The sequence below is a fragment of the Haliotis asinina genome, chromosome 9, assembly GCF_037392515.1.
Source record: "Haliotis asinina isolate JCU_RB_2024 chromosome 9, JCU_Hal_asi_v2, whole genome shotgun sequence".
NCBI classification, from domain to species: domain Eukaryota; kingdom Metazoa; phylum Mollusca; class Gastropoda; order Lepetellida; family Haliotidae; genus Haliotis; species Haliotis asinina.
The window spans coordinates 1104913-1118022 of NC_090288.1; the positions used below are offsets into that span (position 1 = coordinate 1104913).

The 13110-nt window shown below is 38.6% G+C and overlaps 1 protein-coding gene across 1 annotated transcript; it reads left to right on the forward strand.

Moving 5' to 3' along the window:
- The first annotated feature begins 8244 nt into the window (after positions 1 to 8244).
- Positions 8245 to 10637, forward strand: LOC137296664 (uncharacterized). The gene is made up of 5 exons (XM_067828483.1): positions 8245 to 8271; positions 8799 to 8983; positions 9866 to 9997; positions 10140 to 10205; positions 10522 to 10637. The coding sequence occupies exons 2-5, from the start codon at positions 8818 to 8820 to the stop codon at positions 10578 to 10580; spliced, it is 423 nt and encodes a 140-aa protein (XP_067684584.1). The 5' UTR covers positions 8245 to 8271; positions 8799 to 8817; the 3' UTR covers positions 10581 to 10637.
- Positions 10638 to 13110: the final 2473 nt, after the last annotated feature.

The window sequence follows — 13110 nt, forward strand, 5'->3', positions numbered from 1 at the left end:
CATGGTTATAAGTTTTTCAGATGCATCAAATACATTTAGTATTTTTTCTTCATTGTCCAAATTGTGGGGTTAAATGAACTTCATACCTTGACAGGTAAAGATATATGAGTTACTATTCTATTGTTGTGTTGTTTCTTACATGCTGGTGTTTGTTACATCAACCAACTCTTTTTAAAGAGTTATAGTAAAGTGTGCAATATGAGCACAGAAACATCAAACCAGCTCTTAAGAGGCATTGTATCTTGAAATGTCATACTTCTATATACACTCCTTTCACATTAATATCCCCTAGAGATTAATCAGTGGTATAAGACAGATTCTTTCTATTGCTGGCCGGCGGGTTGGTGTCGGATCTCCCCCAATAGCAATCGGGCATGAGAACTCTGCTGTTGGTCTTAAAATCCTGTCAGATCAGTGCATTGATTATCAAATTCCTCAGGAATTCTAAAACTAATTATATATTTTATAGTGAGCAATGTCAAAAATTGATTTTTGTAGTATGCTGCAACTGACGTCTTATAATCGGTAGAATAATTTATCAACTAGGATAGTTACTAGCTCCATCCTCGAAGAGGGTGAAGTACTGTGAATGATTGTCCTCCTGAAAGGGTACGCTAGTCCGGAAATTCAGTTTAGCCCTACACAGGATTTTGATCTTAGAATATTTCTTGTTTTATTATGGCTAAATATCAGTAATATCGCAATTAGTTGAAAGGATGGTACAAATCCAGCTAGAGTCCATGCAGGTAGCCAAAGTACTCTAAGTCCCCATGGTTCTTAGAGAGGTGATCGACCTTAGGTTACTAGCGACCCTCAGCCTTTTTTATATTATGTATTGTCTTTATTTGAAATCCCAGGAATTTATAATGTTTTTACGTCCCGGTATGACTAAAATACTTCTGCTGTGACTATAAACTTTAACTCGTTAACTCACTCACTCACTCACTCACACAGTAAGCTTAGATATGTTGTAGATCCACTGTATCCCTACTTTAATCCCAGTGTACGTCACATAATTCCACTAGGCCAGTAAACTTACTTAAATCATTCCATTGTGACAATTATTTATAGGTTCAATGAATCATTAATTAAATATACCTTTAAACACACACAAATATGTCTCACTTGAAGGTGACCTTGGACATCCAAAGATAAGTTATTTGTTCATCTGAGACAACAGAGAAACGCCCGTCCAACAGGTTAGTGCGTAGGACATTTCTGCTATGCCATTTTTCAAAAGGGGTTGAAAGGCTTTGAATAATGTCACCTTGATGAAAAAACTTATGGCGTTTTGGAAATCTTCATATGGGAGAGTGCACTTTGGCAGCACTTAGAAATGCTTACAGTGATTGTTCTCGTTATTTTAGTTATTTGTATATCTTATTTCGATATTTATATTTATATATTTGTAATTGCGACCCCATGATCTCTACTTCAGGGTTATAGCCAAATCTGTGAATATTAACTATTTTCTAGTTCTTTTGATTATGCTAGCTGATTAAATTGGATTTCCTGTTTTTGCTCCTAACTTCCTTTCTTTGTGATTTCCATTTCAGGTCTCTTTTTCCAAAAGGCACACGTGGCGAGCCACCTCCTCGTGGTGGGTGCTGGGTAACGCCAAGAGCTCGCCAACACCCCTGTAGTGGACCCGGGTGCATATTTGGTCCACCAACCCGTTCGCCATGGGTTGCGGCCCTGTGTCGGTGGAGGACGGGAGTCTGGGGGTTGAGGGCTCTGGGGCCTGTGACCGCATTCTCTTTGCTCAACAAACCCCTTCGACCCTTACTTCACCTAGACGGGAGGTTGAATGGGCCCGGTTCAACCAATCGGCTGGGCACGCCATTCCCTGTGCGTAGAACTATTTTTGCACAGTTAATCAATTGGGTATTGGTGTCTTTGATATCTGTAATTCAAATTTTTTTCAAATTATTCCTGATCTTATATTGCCTAGAGTCCTATGCCAGAAGGCGGTGGCTCATGGGCCAATCTGGTAATGTCAACCTCTGAATTCCGTATGCCTCCAATTACCTGTTTAAGACTGAACCAGCCAGACTGTGCTTTTTGGTAGGCAATATGGCTATTCAAGTTGTATTTCCTGGAGTATACCACTCTTATATCTCTGGTGTTGTAGATGGTTGCCTCTGCAACATCGTCCTTGTTGACGCTCGATCGCGGGTGGGGGTCAAGGGTGCTGAGTATTATTCACACGCCATTTCTCAAAACCCCAGAAGCTTCTTCAGATGTAGCTAATTCTTGGCCAAAGTTTATTGTTATCTCTTTTTTTGATGGAAACCCACTAAAACGTAATTCTTTCGTTGTGTCCAAAGGCATTCAAAGTGTATGTGGAGAGGTGAAAAATGTCACTGTTCTCCGAAATGGTTCACTGCTTGTTGAATGTGTACGGAGGCAACAATCTGTCAATTTGCTGAACCTTCAGCAATTTGTTAACACCAAGGTTGTTGTCTCGGTGCACAAGTCACTCAATTCATGTAGAGGAATAGTACGGGATTATGCAAAGTGTCTGTCTGACATGGCAGAAGATGAAATATCAGCTGCTTTAAAAAGTCAAGGTGTTACATCCGTAAAACGGTTCACTAGGAAACAAGATGACAAAACACACACATACCTCCTTACATTTGCCTTGTCCTCTTTACCCAAATCTATAAAGGCCGGGTATTATAACATTGCTGTGGACGTTTATATACCAACACCGCTGAGATGTTTTAAATACCAAAGATTTGGTCATGGTACCAAGACTTGCAATCACAAGGTTATCTGTGTCCTTTGCAGCGGGGCGCATGAGAGCCCTGACTGCAATAATGAAATCAAGTGTGCTAACTGTCACGGACAGCACTTAGCATCATCCAAATCCTGTCCCAGTTTAGAAACCAAATCTTAAAACCTCACAATTAGGTACACAAACAATATATCTTTCAGTGAAGCAAGAAATATTAGTTTCCACTATAACTCAGTCTACTGCTTCTACTTACTCCACTGCAGTTTCTTTAACTCAGCAAACTCAAGATTCTGTCTCATGGCAAACAGATATGTCTTGGGTGACAGAGAAGCAGATCAGCCTTGATAAATTTATCTCATCTCCAACTTCGCAGAAATGTTCATCAGCCTCTCAGACGGACGATCTCTCTGAATCGCTATCTGTTCATACCTTTCATTCTACAAGTGACCAAGAAAATGAGAAAAGTCAACTATCAAGAAATAAAAAGAAACATTCAAAGAGAAAGCTTAAAACGTTTATGCGTTTGGAGGTGCCTTCCACTTTGGAAGCCCCTGTGGCGGTTCATAATTCATTTGAACAGCTTGAGATGGATATCACTTCCTCACACTGTATCTTGCATGGGAGTGGCCCTTCTATATGTCCTAGATCCCCAGTTCAGCCCCCACGAGCGGCTCATATCTCATTCAGTGGAACTGCAGAGGACTCAGGAAAAATTTCAATGAGGTACAATTATTAGTCCAAGATTTTCAGCCCATAGCAGTTTGTCTCCAAGAGACGTATCTTAAATCTACTGACGACTTGGCTTTAAGAAGATACAACTGTTACGATTCCTTCTCTCCAGCGGGAGATAAGGCTTCAGGAGGATCTTCTATTTTGATTCGTCAGGATGCCATAAGTAGCTCCATTCCTCTTAAGACAAATCTCCAAGCTGTTGCTGTACGGTTGACTATGCACATTGTATTTACTCTGTGTTCATTGTATATCCCTCCATCTACTACACTACAACAATCTGATCTTCGACAGCTATATGATCAGCTTCCTAGGCCCTGCATTATCATGGGGGTGGGGTGGGGGGCTGAATGGACACAACCCTCTGTGGGGAAGCATAAATACAAACATCAAAGGGAGAATACTCGAGGAATTCATAAATGACAATAATCTGTGCATATTTAATGACGATTCAAACACGTACATCCTGCCACTGGAACGTATTCAGCACTGGACCTTTCTCTTACAGATGCCAACTTATTAAATGAATTTCAATGGTCAGTTCATGACGACCTTTGTGGCAGCGATCATTTTCCCACTGTTCTGAAAGTGATCAGCCCACATGCTGATTCATCGTCATCTAGGTGGAATTTTAAAAAAGCAAACTGGCAACTGTATGAGGTATTGTGTTCTTCAAATCTAACTCCTGACCATTTTAATAATACCGAAGATCCCATTCAGTTATTTTCAGATAACCTAAGCTCAATGCTATAGCTGATCACACAATAGCTAAGTCCTCTGCAAATCCTTACATTCGTATACCATGGTTTACCAATGAATGTAAAGAGGCCAGAAAGTGTAGGAAGAAAGCCGAAAAATACTTTCGTCAACATCCAACAGTTGATAATTAAGATAATAATATTGATATTATTATTATTATTGATAATAAAGTAAAACTTTCAAATGCCAAGGCTCGACGTGCATTCAAACAAAATAAACGTCAGTCTTGGCGCAACTATGTTTCCAAAATCAGTTCTCGTGCACCGATTTCAAAAGTGTGGAATATGATTCAACGTATCAAGGGTAAAGGTTCGAAATCTTCAGTTTATCATGTCAAGGATGGTGATTCTTTATTGACAGGTAAAGCTGACATTGCCAGCAAGCTTGGTGAAACACTCGCTAAGCATTCCTCTTCAGCCAACTATGTCCCTGCGTTTCAGAAATACCAGACACAAGAAGAAAAGAAAAGAATTTATTTTAAGTCAGACAATGGTGAGGATTACAACGAACTATTTTCACTACATGAGCTACATACTCCCCTTGAGCAAGCTCATGATACAGCAACAGGAGATGATAATATTCACTATCAGCTCTTGAAGCATTTACCAGAATCATGTTTGGAAACACTTCTACACATTTTTGATACTATATGAACTTTGGGGGATGCCCCATCTTCATGGCGTAATGCCATTGTCATCCGTATACCAAAACCTTCACGGGATCATTCTGTTCCGTCTAATTACAGACCAATTTCTCTAACGAGCTGTGTCTGCAAAACAATGGAACGAATGGTAAACAATCGTTTAATTTGGTATCTTGAAACCAACAACCTTATTACAAATATTCCATGTGGTTTCCGGAAAAAATCGAAATACCATTGATCATTTTTTACGTTTAGAATCCTTTGTTAAAATGCTATAGTAAATAAACAACATACTGTATCAATTTTCTTTGATCTCGAGAAAGCTTATGATACGACCTGGAAGTATGGTATTTTAAAGGATTTACATGACTTTGCCTCTTTTTATACCACAGTTTTTAAAAACAGGCAATTTCAAGTCCGAGTGGGTTCAACCCGGTCTGATCATTACAATCAGGTTCAGGGTGTCCCTCAAGGTAGTATTTTGTCTGTCGTTTTATTTAGTATTACGATCAACAGTTTATTAAAAGGTTTTAAATGATTCAATTGATGGCTCGTTATTTGTGGATGATGTTAATATTTCTTGTCGTGGTAAAAATATGCACACTATTGAACGACAACTGCAGTTGTGTCTAAACAGAATAAATAAATGGTGTCTTGAAAACGGCTTTAAATTTTCTAAATCCAAAACTAATTGCATACACTTTTGTAGACAATATAAGCAGCATACGGACCCTGAACTATCTTTAAATGGCACTCCCATCAAAGTTGTAAAGGAGGCCAAATTTTGGGGCTTAATTTTCGATTCTCATTTAACGTTCTTACCACACATTAAATCCCTTAAAGCTAAATGCCTGAAGGCACTGGACTTGTTAAAGGTTGTTTCAAAGTCACTCCTTCAATTATACAGATCATTAGTACGATCTAAACTTGATTATGGTTCCATCGTATATGGTGGAGCCTGCAAAAGCAACCTTAAACTTTCAGATTCCGTCCACCACCACTGTCTAAGATTTTGTCTTGGATCTTTCAGAACTTCGACAGTTGACAGCCTTATGTCGAGGCTGATGAGCCATCTCTTGACCAACGTCGTATAAAATTATCTTTGCAGTATATCACAAAACTATGTTCCAGTGAGTCACATCCTACATATGACTGTGTCTTCAATCCTCTCTATGAGGATTTGTACAATAAGAAATCTTCTCTTCTTCCGCCTCTTGGGCTCAGGATTAAGCCATTTATTATTGCTGCCGGCACTGACATGAAAAAAATATCTGCTTCCCGTCTTCTTTCTTCTCCCCCTTGGCAATTGGTTAGGGCACAAATCGATTTAACTTGAACTATTTTTAAGAAATCAGAAACAAATGCACTACAATACAAACAAGAATATATTCAATTAAAAAATAAATACTGCAATTACAAATCCTTATTCACAGATGGGTCCAAGGACGGTGACGCAGTTGCTTGAGCCACTGTCATTGGATCCAGAACGATATCTTCTAGATTACCACAGTTCTATATTTACTGCAGAAGCTAACGCCATATTGATGGCTCTTAAATATATTGAAAAACACCCTAAACAAAACAATATGTAATCTATTCAGACTCTCTTTCTTGCCTTAAAAATATTTCTTGTAAACATCCACTTTTAATAGAAATTATTGAATTGTATAATGATCTTGCTACTGGCCAATGCGACATCGTCTTTTGTTGGTTACCTAACCACGTACGCATTTCTGGGAACACACTGGCTGACCTTGCTGTCAAGGCAGCACTCAGCAAATCCGTGACACCACTTCTTATTCCCTACACTGATTATAAAGCTACTATTAGATCTTACATCCATGATTTGATGCGGAAGAGCAAAACCCGATATCGGTTATGCCTACTTGGGTTGTCAGTCCAGATTTGAAGAGGTCATCATGCGACGATGTCATATTGGCCACACCAGATGTACCCACAACTACCTACTGAAAGGTGAGGATCCTTCCGAATCACAGTCAGGCACGTGATGACTGCTTGACTGTGTTGAATACTCCATCACAAGGAATACCTATTTTAAATCACGAACTATGAAGGATCTTTTTAACAATATAAGTTCTCATTTAATTATTGGATTTTCAAAAGAATTGGATTTGTTGACTGATTAGTAAATAGATCAATATTTTATGATTGGAACTTTAAATTAATAACTGGATAGTGGCAGTACCCTCAAGAGAGGTTGAAGTACCGTAAAATTATTGTCCTCCTGAGAGGGTAGGTAAGTCCCAAAACATTTAAAGTAAAATTTAATCTTCCACACTTTTAGATGTAATATTATTGTCATTTTAATTCGTGGCTAAACTTGCATACAATCGCCAATAGGTGAAGGGATGGTGTACATCCAAATAGGGATCACGCAGGTAGCTAAGGTACTGTAAGTCCCCATGGCCCCTAGTATGGTGATCTACCTTTAGTTGTTGGTGATCAAGAGCCAATTTTTACGTGGTATTGTCTAACATAGTTTTCTGCTTTTAAAAATACATTCTAGCTAGTTTTAATTTTTTTTGTGATACTCTAGTTGTTTTACAGTGCGTCGCTGACTGGTTCTTTAATTACTTGTATTTGTTGTGTGCATCTACAACATTTTTCGTCACTATATGGCTGCAATATTGCCGATGTGACGTTAAATTTTAACTCACTCACTCACTCACTCTTTATCCAAACTCGGAATTTTGTTTTGCTTCTTGTTACTTTATTCAAACTTGAAGTGAAAAATAATTGATTGCAGAACGTCAGTTCGAAAGAATACGCAGTCTTAAATGGTCTTAAAGGAAAAGTAACTTTGAACATTATTGGAATGGATCACTGAAAATCAAATTGATCAACTCGTCAAGTTTTTGAAACAAAGAATAAATAATGGCTGAAGTAGCGGGAAAATACTAGCAATTTTAGAGAGTAAAAATAAGGTAGGTTTGAAACAAAATGTTTGTTGCCAAAAAGGCGCGATTAGCACCATGGTGGGCTTGTGTTGCCATTACAGGCAGAGTAGGAACATGTGTTTCGCTGTTGCCGTCACAAACTGCTGACGCCAACAACATCCGAGTGGTCGTTATCCACCTATCTAGCCATCTGGTGGTAAACGTGTTAAAATATCATTTCCAAAGAACTAAATAACACGTCAGTATCGCAATAACTGTGTTAAATCAATATTCCCAATTGACATCCTTCTCTCCCAGCTGTTTCTTGTAACGATGGTACAGATACCCAACATGTTGTCCAATCAAGCGCCATTATTCGTGACATGTTATCTTTGAGATCTCAAATGCTTTTCCTGTTTCCTTTCACGAGTTTCTGATCCATACAAGCATAAATATGTGCGGTTTATACATACAATCTGCAGAAACTCTTTTCGTCGTCCATTTTGGTAAGTAACATTTCTATGATTTCTTGATTTGATGACTGTAGTTAAGCAGCAGCATCCTGAACTACACAGTAGACCTATCCCAACAGAATCAAGACACACCACATTGCCACAGGAGTGGTTCATCTACTGCATCAGATAACAAACACAAAGACACTTCTTTTGTACAGAAATCAGCGGTGGTTGCCATCTGAGACATTATAATGGTTAAAATGGAGCATTTTCACAATTTAGAACTTTAGAGAGCTCATATTTTAAATGCCATTTCAACTGCCTACTGTATCCATATAAGCGTCCTCTTAATAAATGAAAAACGAAGAGAATATATCAGTCATGCCCATGACATACCTATAAAGGTCTATCTCGTATTTCACGTCATTATCTCAAGGTATTATTGTCTGAAACAGTTGTGATGAATAATAAGCGTGTTATCCTTCTAAAGGCAGATACAAGAGACAAAAATATTGTCAGTAGTGTGTTCCACTATTGATTGCGTTTGTAATTTGCACAATGATCTATATGTCAAGCAGATAATATCAACTGACCAGAATGCGTCTGTTCCTCGTCCTCCTGCTTGTGGCCGTGGTTCTGATGTCGGAATCGGACGCCTGGAGAAGATTCAGGTTAAGGGTGCGCGGCCGGCGTTTACTTCGAACCGCTGGACGGGTGTACCGAGTTTACAGGCGATACAAACACATCATCAACCCAGCCGTCGGTAAGCCAGTACAGAAAGATGTTCTACAAACATGTTTAAGACTTCATACCTCTCAGTATATCAATATTTCTTGAGGACATCAGTTCATTTATTTGAAGATTATCTGTGGTAATAATGTGGGATCCACTTATTTCTGCCATAAGTAGAATCAAGGCACAGCAGAAGACAATGGTGGTCGTCGTCGTTTAGAATGTAATCAAAGTTTGGACATTTTTGGCATGCATTAGTTTTGCTATATCGCATTTTCTCTCCTTGAGTCCCATCCGGGATCTATAAAATGTGTAACTAGACGTCAAACCCACTCTGAAAAGTATCAAAGGTCGAAAGCTATTAATACACTGTACCTTTCAGTAAGTGATGACTTTTAATAGTAAAAAGTGTCCACATTATGTGTTTCTCCTTTGTTTTCAATGTGAACATCATCAACGGATTTGAACGCCAACATACTGAAGACCGTTCACTAAGAGACTGATAAACAGGTGGAACCATTAGACTAAGAAACAAGTTAGCTTATGAAGAAATGCCAAAATTCAGGTGTCTTATTTAACAAAGAAATAATGTTCTTGGGTGTTTGAGTGATCGAATGAGTTATAATTGTGCTTCTTTGAAAACACGTTCAGTTAAATAGGCGGTTTTCATTGTACTGAGGACTCAACTCTGAAACATGAATTACTGTGTTTGGAAGTACTGTTTCATCTGTTCTGAGAAATATTGAAATAGTCAAGGGGACAGAATCCTGTTATTATCAGTCTTAACAAACCGTAGCAATATGTGTTTGTTTTTCCTTTCTGTGTGAAAAAATCTCATTGTGTTAGTTTGAAGCCATTGCTTTGTAACTTTTGCTACTGCGCGAGAATATATTTGTGTGTTCTTTGCTTTCAGGAGCCCTAGTTGGTAAGCGAAGTATTGACGACCTCGATAAGAACAAGGATGGCAATATTGACCAATCAGAAGCTGAGGAACTGATGGAGAGAAGGGCGGCCGAGGATCTACTTTCACTTGCTGATGAAAACGGTAAACTTGACTCACCGTTCACATAATGACGATATATACAGTCCCTGTAACCCTGACTTTAATCACAAGTTATTTCATTGTGAACATGAAAATAATGCTTAAGTAATGAAGAGATTTGGACTGATCATTTCAACAATTTCAGATGATTCAAACGTGAGTTTGGAGGAGTTCTCGAGGAGCATCCATGACTTCATGACCATAGATTCAGGTAATCGGACATGACGAGTTGAATTGTACTGGTTTTGTACAATCGAACATTACAGATAAATTGTATACGTTGTTGCACATAACATTAACTTGAAATGTTCATATTCAAGTGAAGTCTAAAGCTGATATTAACAGTGTTCTTCATATATTACATTCTATCAAAAACATGAAAACATGTGCTACAGTGGAAACAGACCGAGGATCGTAATCAGGAATCATCCACAACCAGTCCTCGGGACTGCAAGATTGGATTTGAAGTATGGCTGAACTATAGTTGTCTGTGTATATTGTAATCTGTGCCTAATGTTTCTTTTCAGACCCTGATTTGCAAAATGTACTGGAGAAGGAGTTTGCTGACGCTTTTGACTCAGAGTAATGATCCTTATCACAGTGTTTATTACAAGATTTCAATAATAATGTGGGTACACTAGAACTGTCTCGTGTCTGTTCTTCATACTTAGGGAATCAGAGTTGCGTCCCTTAGTAGTGTCAAAATCCGATGATGGATATACCATGCTACAACCATGAGGGAAGGTACACCTACAACCGTCATAATTACAATACACAGCGGGACTGTTACACAATACAGCGCCACGGAATAGCACTGTAATGTTTAAGGAAATGTGGCGAGTGGAGTTGATTGTATCGCTGCTACCCTGTCATCTGTTTATAGTCACGTTCCAATTGTGATGACATCGGTGAAAATGTGAGTGTATCCTGCACCACTGCAGGGACCCGTCATGAATACATCCAATGTATATCAATACGTTTGAACAGTTGTCCCCCTTAGCTGTGTCAAAACTCATTTATGGACACACCATGCTACAACCATAAAGAAAATTGGAAGAAATTGTACCTCACAGTAACATTCGTAGTCTTTCCTTAATTGTGTACCATATGTTGACTTTGGAATACACTTTCTAGTTTAAAGTAGAGATTCTGTTGCTTTTGAGGGGTTAAGTCCCACTTCAGAGGAATATGAATTAAGTTAAACACATCACATCACAACACAACAGAACTCGAAACAGCACAACACACAGTGAGCGGGATTCCAACTGTACAGTATCCTCTAACATCAATGTCCAACACCGACATCTATATGACATTATACTCTCAACTAGTGGTCATACATATACTGTGAAAATCGCATCTGTTTTATAATAACATGGTTATAAGTTTTTCAGATGCATCAAATACATTTAGTATTTTTTTCTTCATTGTCCAAATTGTGGGGTTAAATGAACATCATACTTTGACAGGTAAAAATATATGAGTTACTATTCTATTGTTGCGTTGTTTCTTACATGCTGGTGTTTGTTACATCAACCAACTCATTTTAAAGAGTTATAGTAAAGTGTGCAATATGAGCACAGAAACATCAAACCAGCTCTTAAGAGGCATTGTATCTTGAAATGTCATACTTCTATATACACTCCTTTCACATTAATATCCCCTAGAGATTAATCAGTGGTATAAGACGGATTCTTTCTATTGCTGGTCGGCGGGTTGGTGTCGGATCTCCCCCAATAGCCATCGGGCATGAGAACTCTGCTTTTGGTCTTGAAATCCTGTCAGATCAGTGCATTGATTATCAACTTCCTCAGGAATTCTGAAACTAATTCTATATTTTATAGTGAGCAATGTCAAAAATTGATTTTTGTAGTATGCTGCAACTGACGTTTTATAATCGGTAGAATAATTTATCAACTAGCTAGGATAGTTACTAGCTCCATCCTCGAAGAGGGTGAAGTACTGTGAATGATTGTCCTCCTGAAAGGGTACGCTAGTCCCGAAATTCAGTTTAGCCCTACATAGGATTTTGATCTTAGAATATTTCTTGTTTTATTATGGCTAAATATCAGTAATATCGCAAATGGTTGAAAGGATGGTACAAATCCAGCTAGAGTCCATGCAGGTAGCCAAAGTACTGTAAGTCCCCATGGTTCTTAGAGAGGTGATCGACCTTAGGTTACTAGCGATCCTCAGCCTTTTTTAAGTCCCGGTATGACTGAAATACTGTCTGCTGTGACTATAAACTTTAACTCGTTAACTCACTCACTCACTCACTCACTCACTCACACTGTCAGTAAGCTTAGATATGTTGTAGATCCACTGTATCCCTACTTTAATCCCAGTGTACGTGACATAATTCCAGTAGGCCAGTAAACTTACTTAAATCACCCCATTGTGACAATTATTTATAGGTTCAATGAATCATTAATTAGACATACCTTTTAACACACACAAAAATATGTGTGTGTTGATCAACTGATCAACTATTCCGCTGAGGGTGGGGCCCTCCATCGCAAACACATTTTGAAACGAGAAAAGGGATGGAAATTACATTCCCAAGCCTCCCAGGATATTATCTTTCATCAGAACCGCAAGTCTCTCATGCAGCCCATTTCCTCGTTATCAACAAAAACGGGAAGGTCAAAAATCCGGACAACCAGAAACTTGGGGAGCTAATGGCGCCTTAGCAACAAGCCATATCACGGTGACGGAAAGATGCGATCTGTTTGGATGAAGAACGATCAGTAGTAACCATGCATAATGATGTGTTGTGTTGTGCTAGGTGTAGTAAGTGTTATTAACTGTTTGTTGATAACTGAATGAAAAGTGTATGGAATTCTCGTTTTGTCTGCAGTTATCTGTGACAGCTGATGTTTAGGTGTGTGGCATCGATGTTCGTTGTGTAACAATGTTCTCAATGTAATGCATTGTATGTAAATAATAATAAAGGTAATCTTGCATAGCTCCTGTTCCAACGTATTGATATACTTTGGATGTATTTATGACGGGTCCCTGCAGTGGTGCAGGATACACTCACATTTTCACCGAGACGTGTTGTGTTTACAAAGAAAATGTGATATTAGAGCCTGCCTACGATGAATAACCATCTTTTA

Coding starts and splice junctions, on each gene's coding strand:
- LOC137296664 (XM_067828483.1), top strand. CDS start 8,818: ATGCGTCTGTTCCTCGTCCTCCTGCTTGTGGCCGTGGTTCTGATGTCG. Junction 9,998..10,139: donor TTCACTTGCTGATGAAAACG/GTAAACTTGACT, acceptor CAACAATTTCAG/ATGATTCAAACGTGAGTTTG. Junction 10,206..10,521: donor CTTCATGACCATAGATTCAG/GTAATCGGACAT, acceptor GTTTCTTTTCAG/ACCCTGATTTGCAAAATGTA.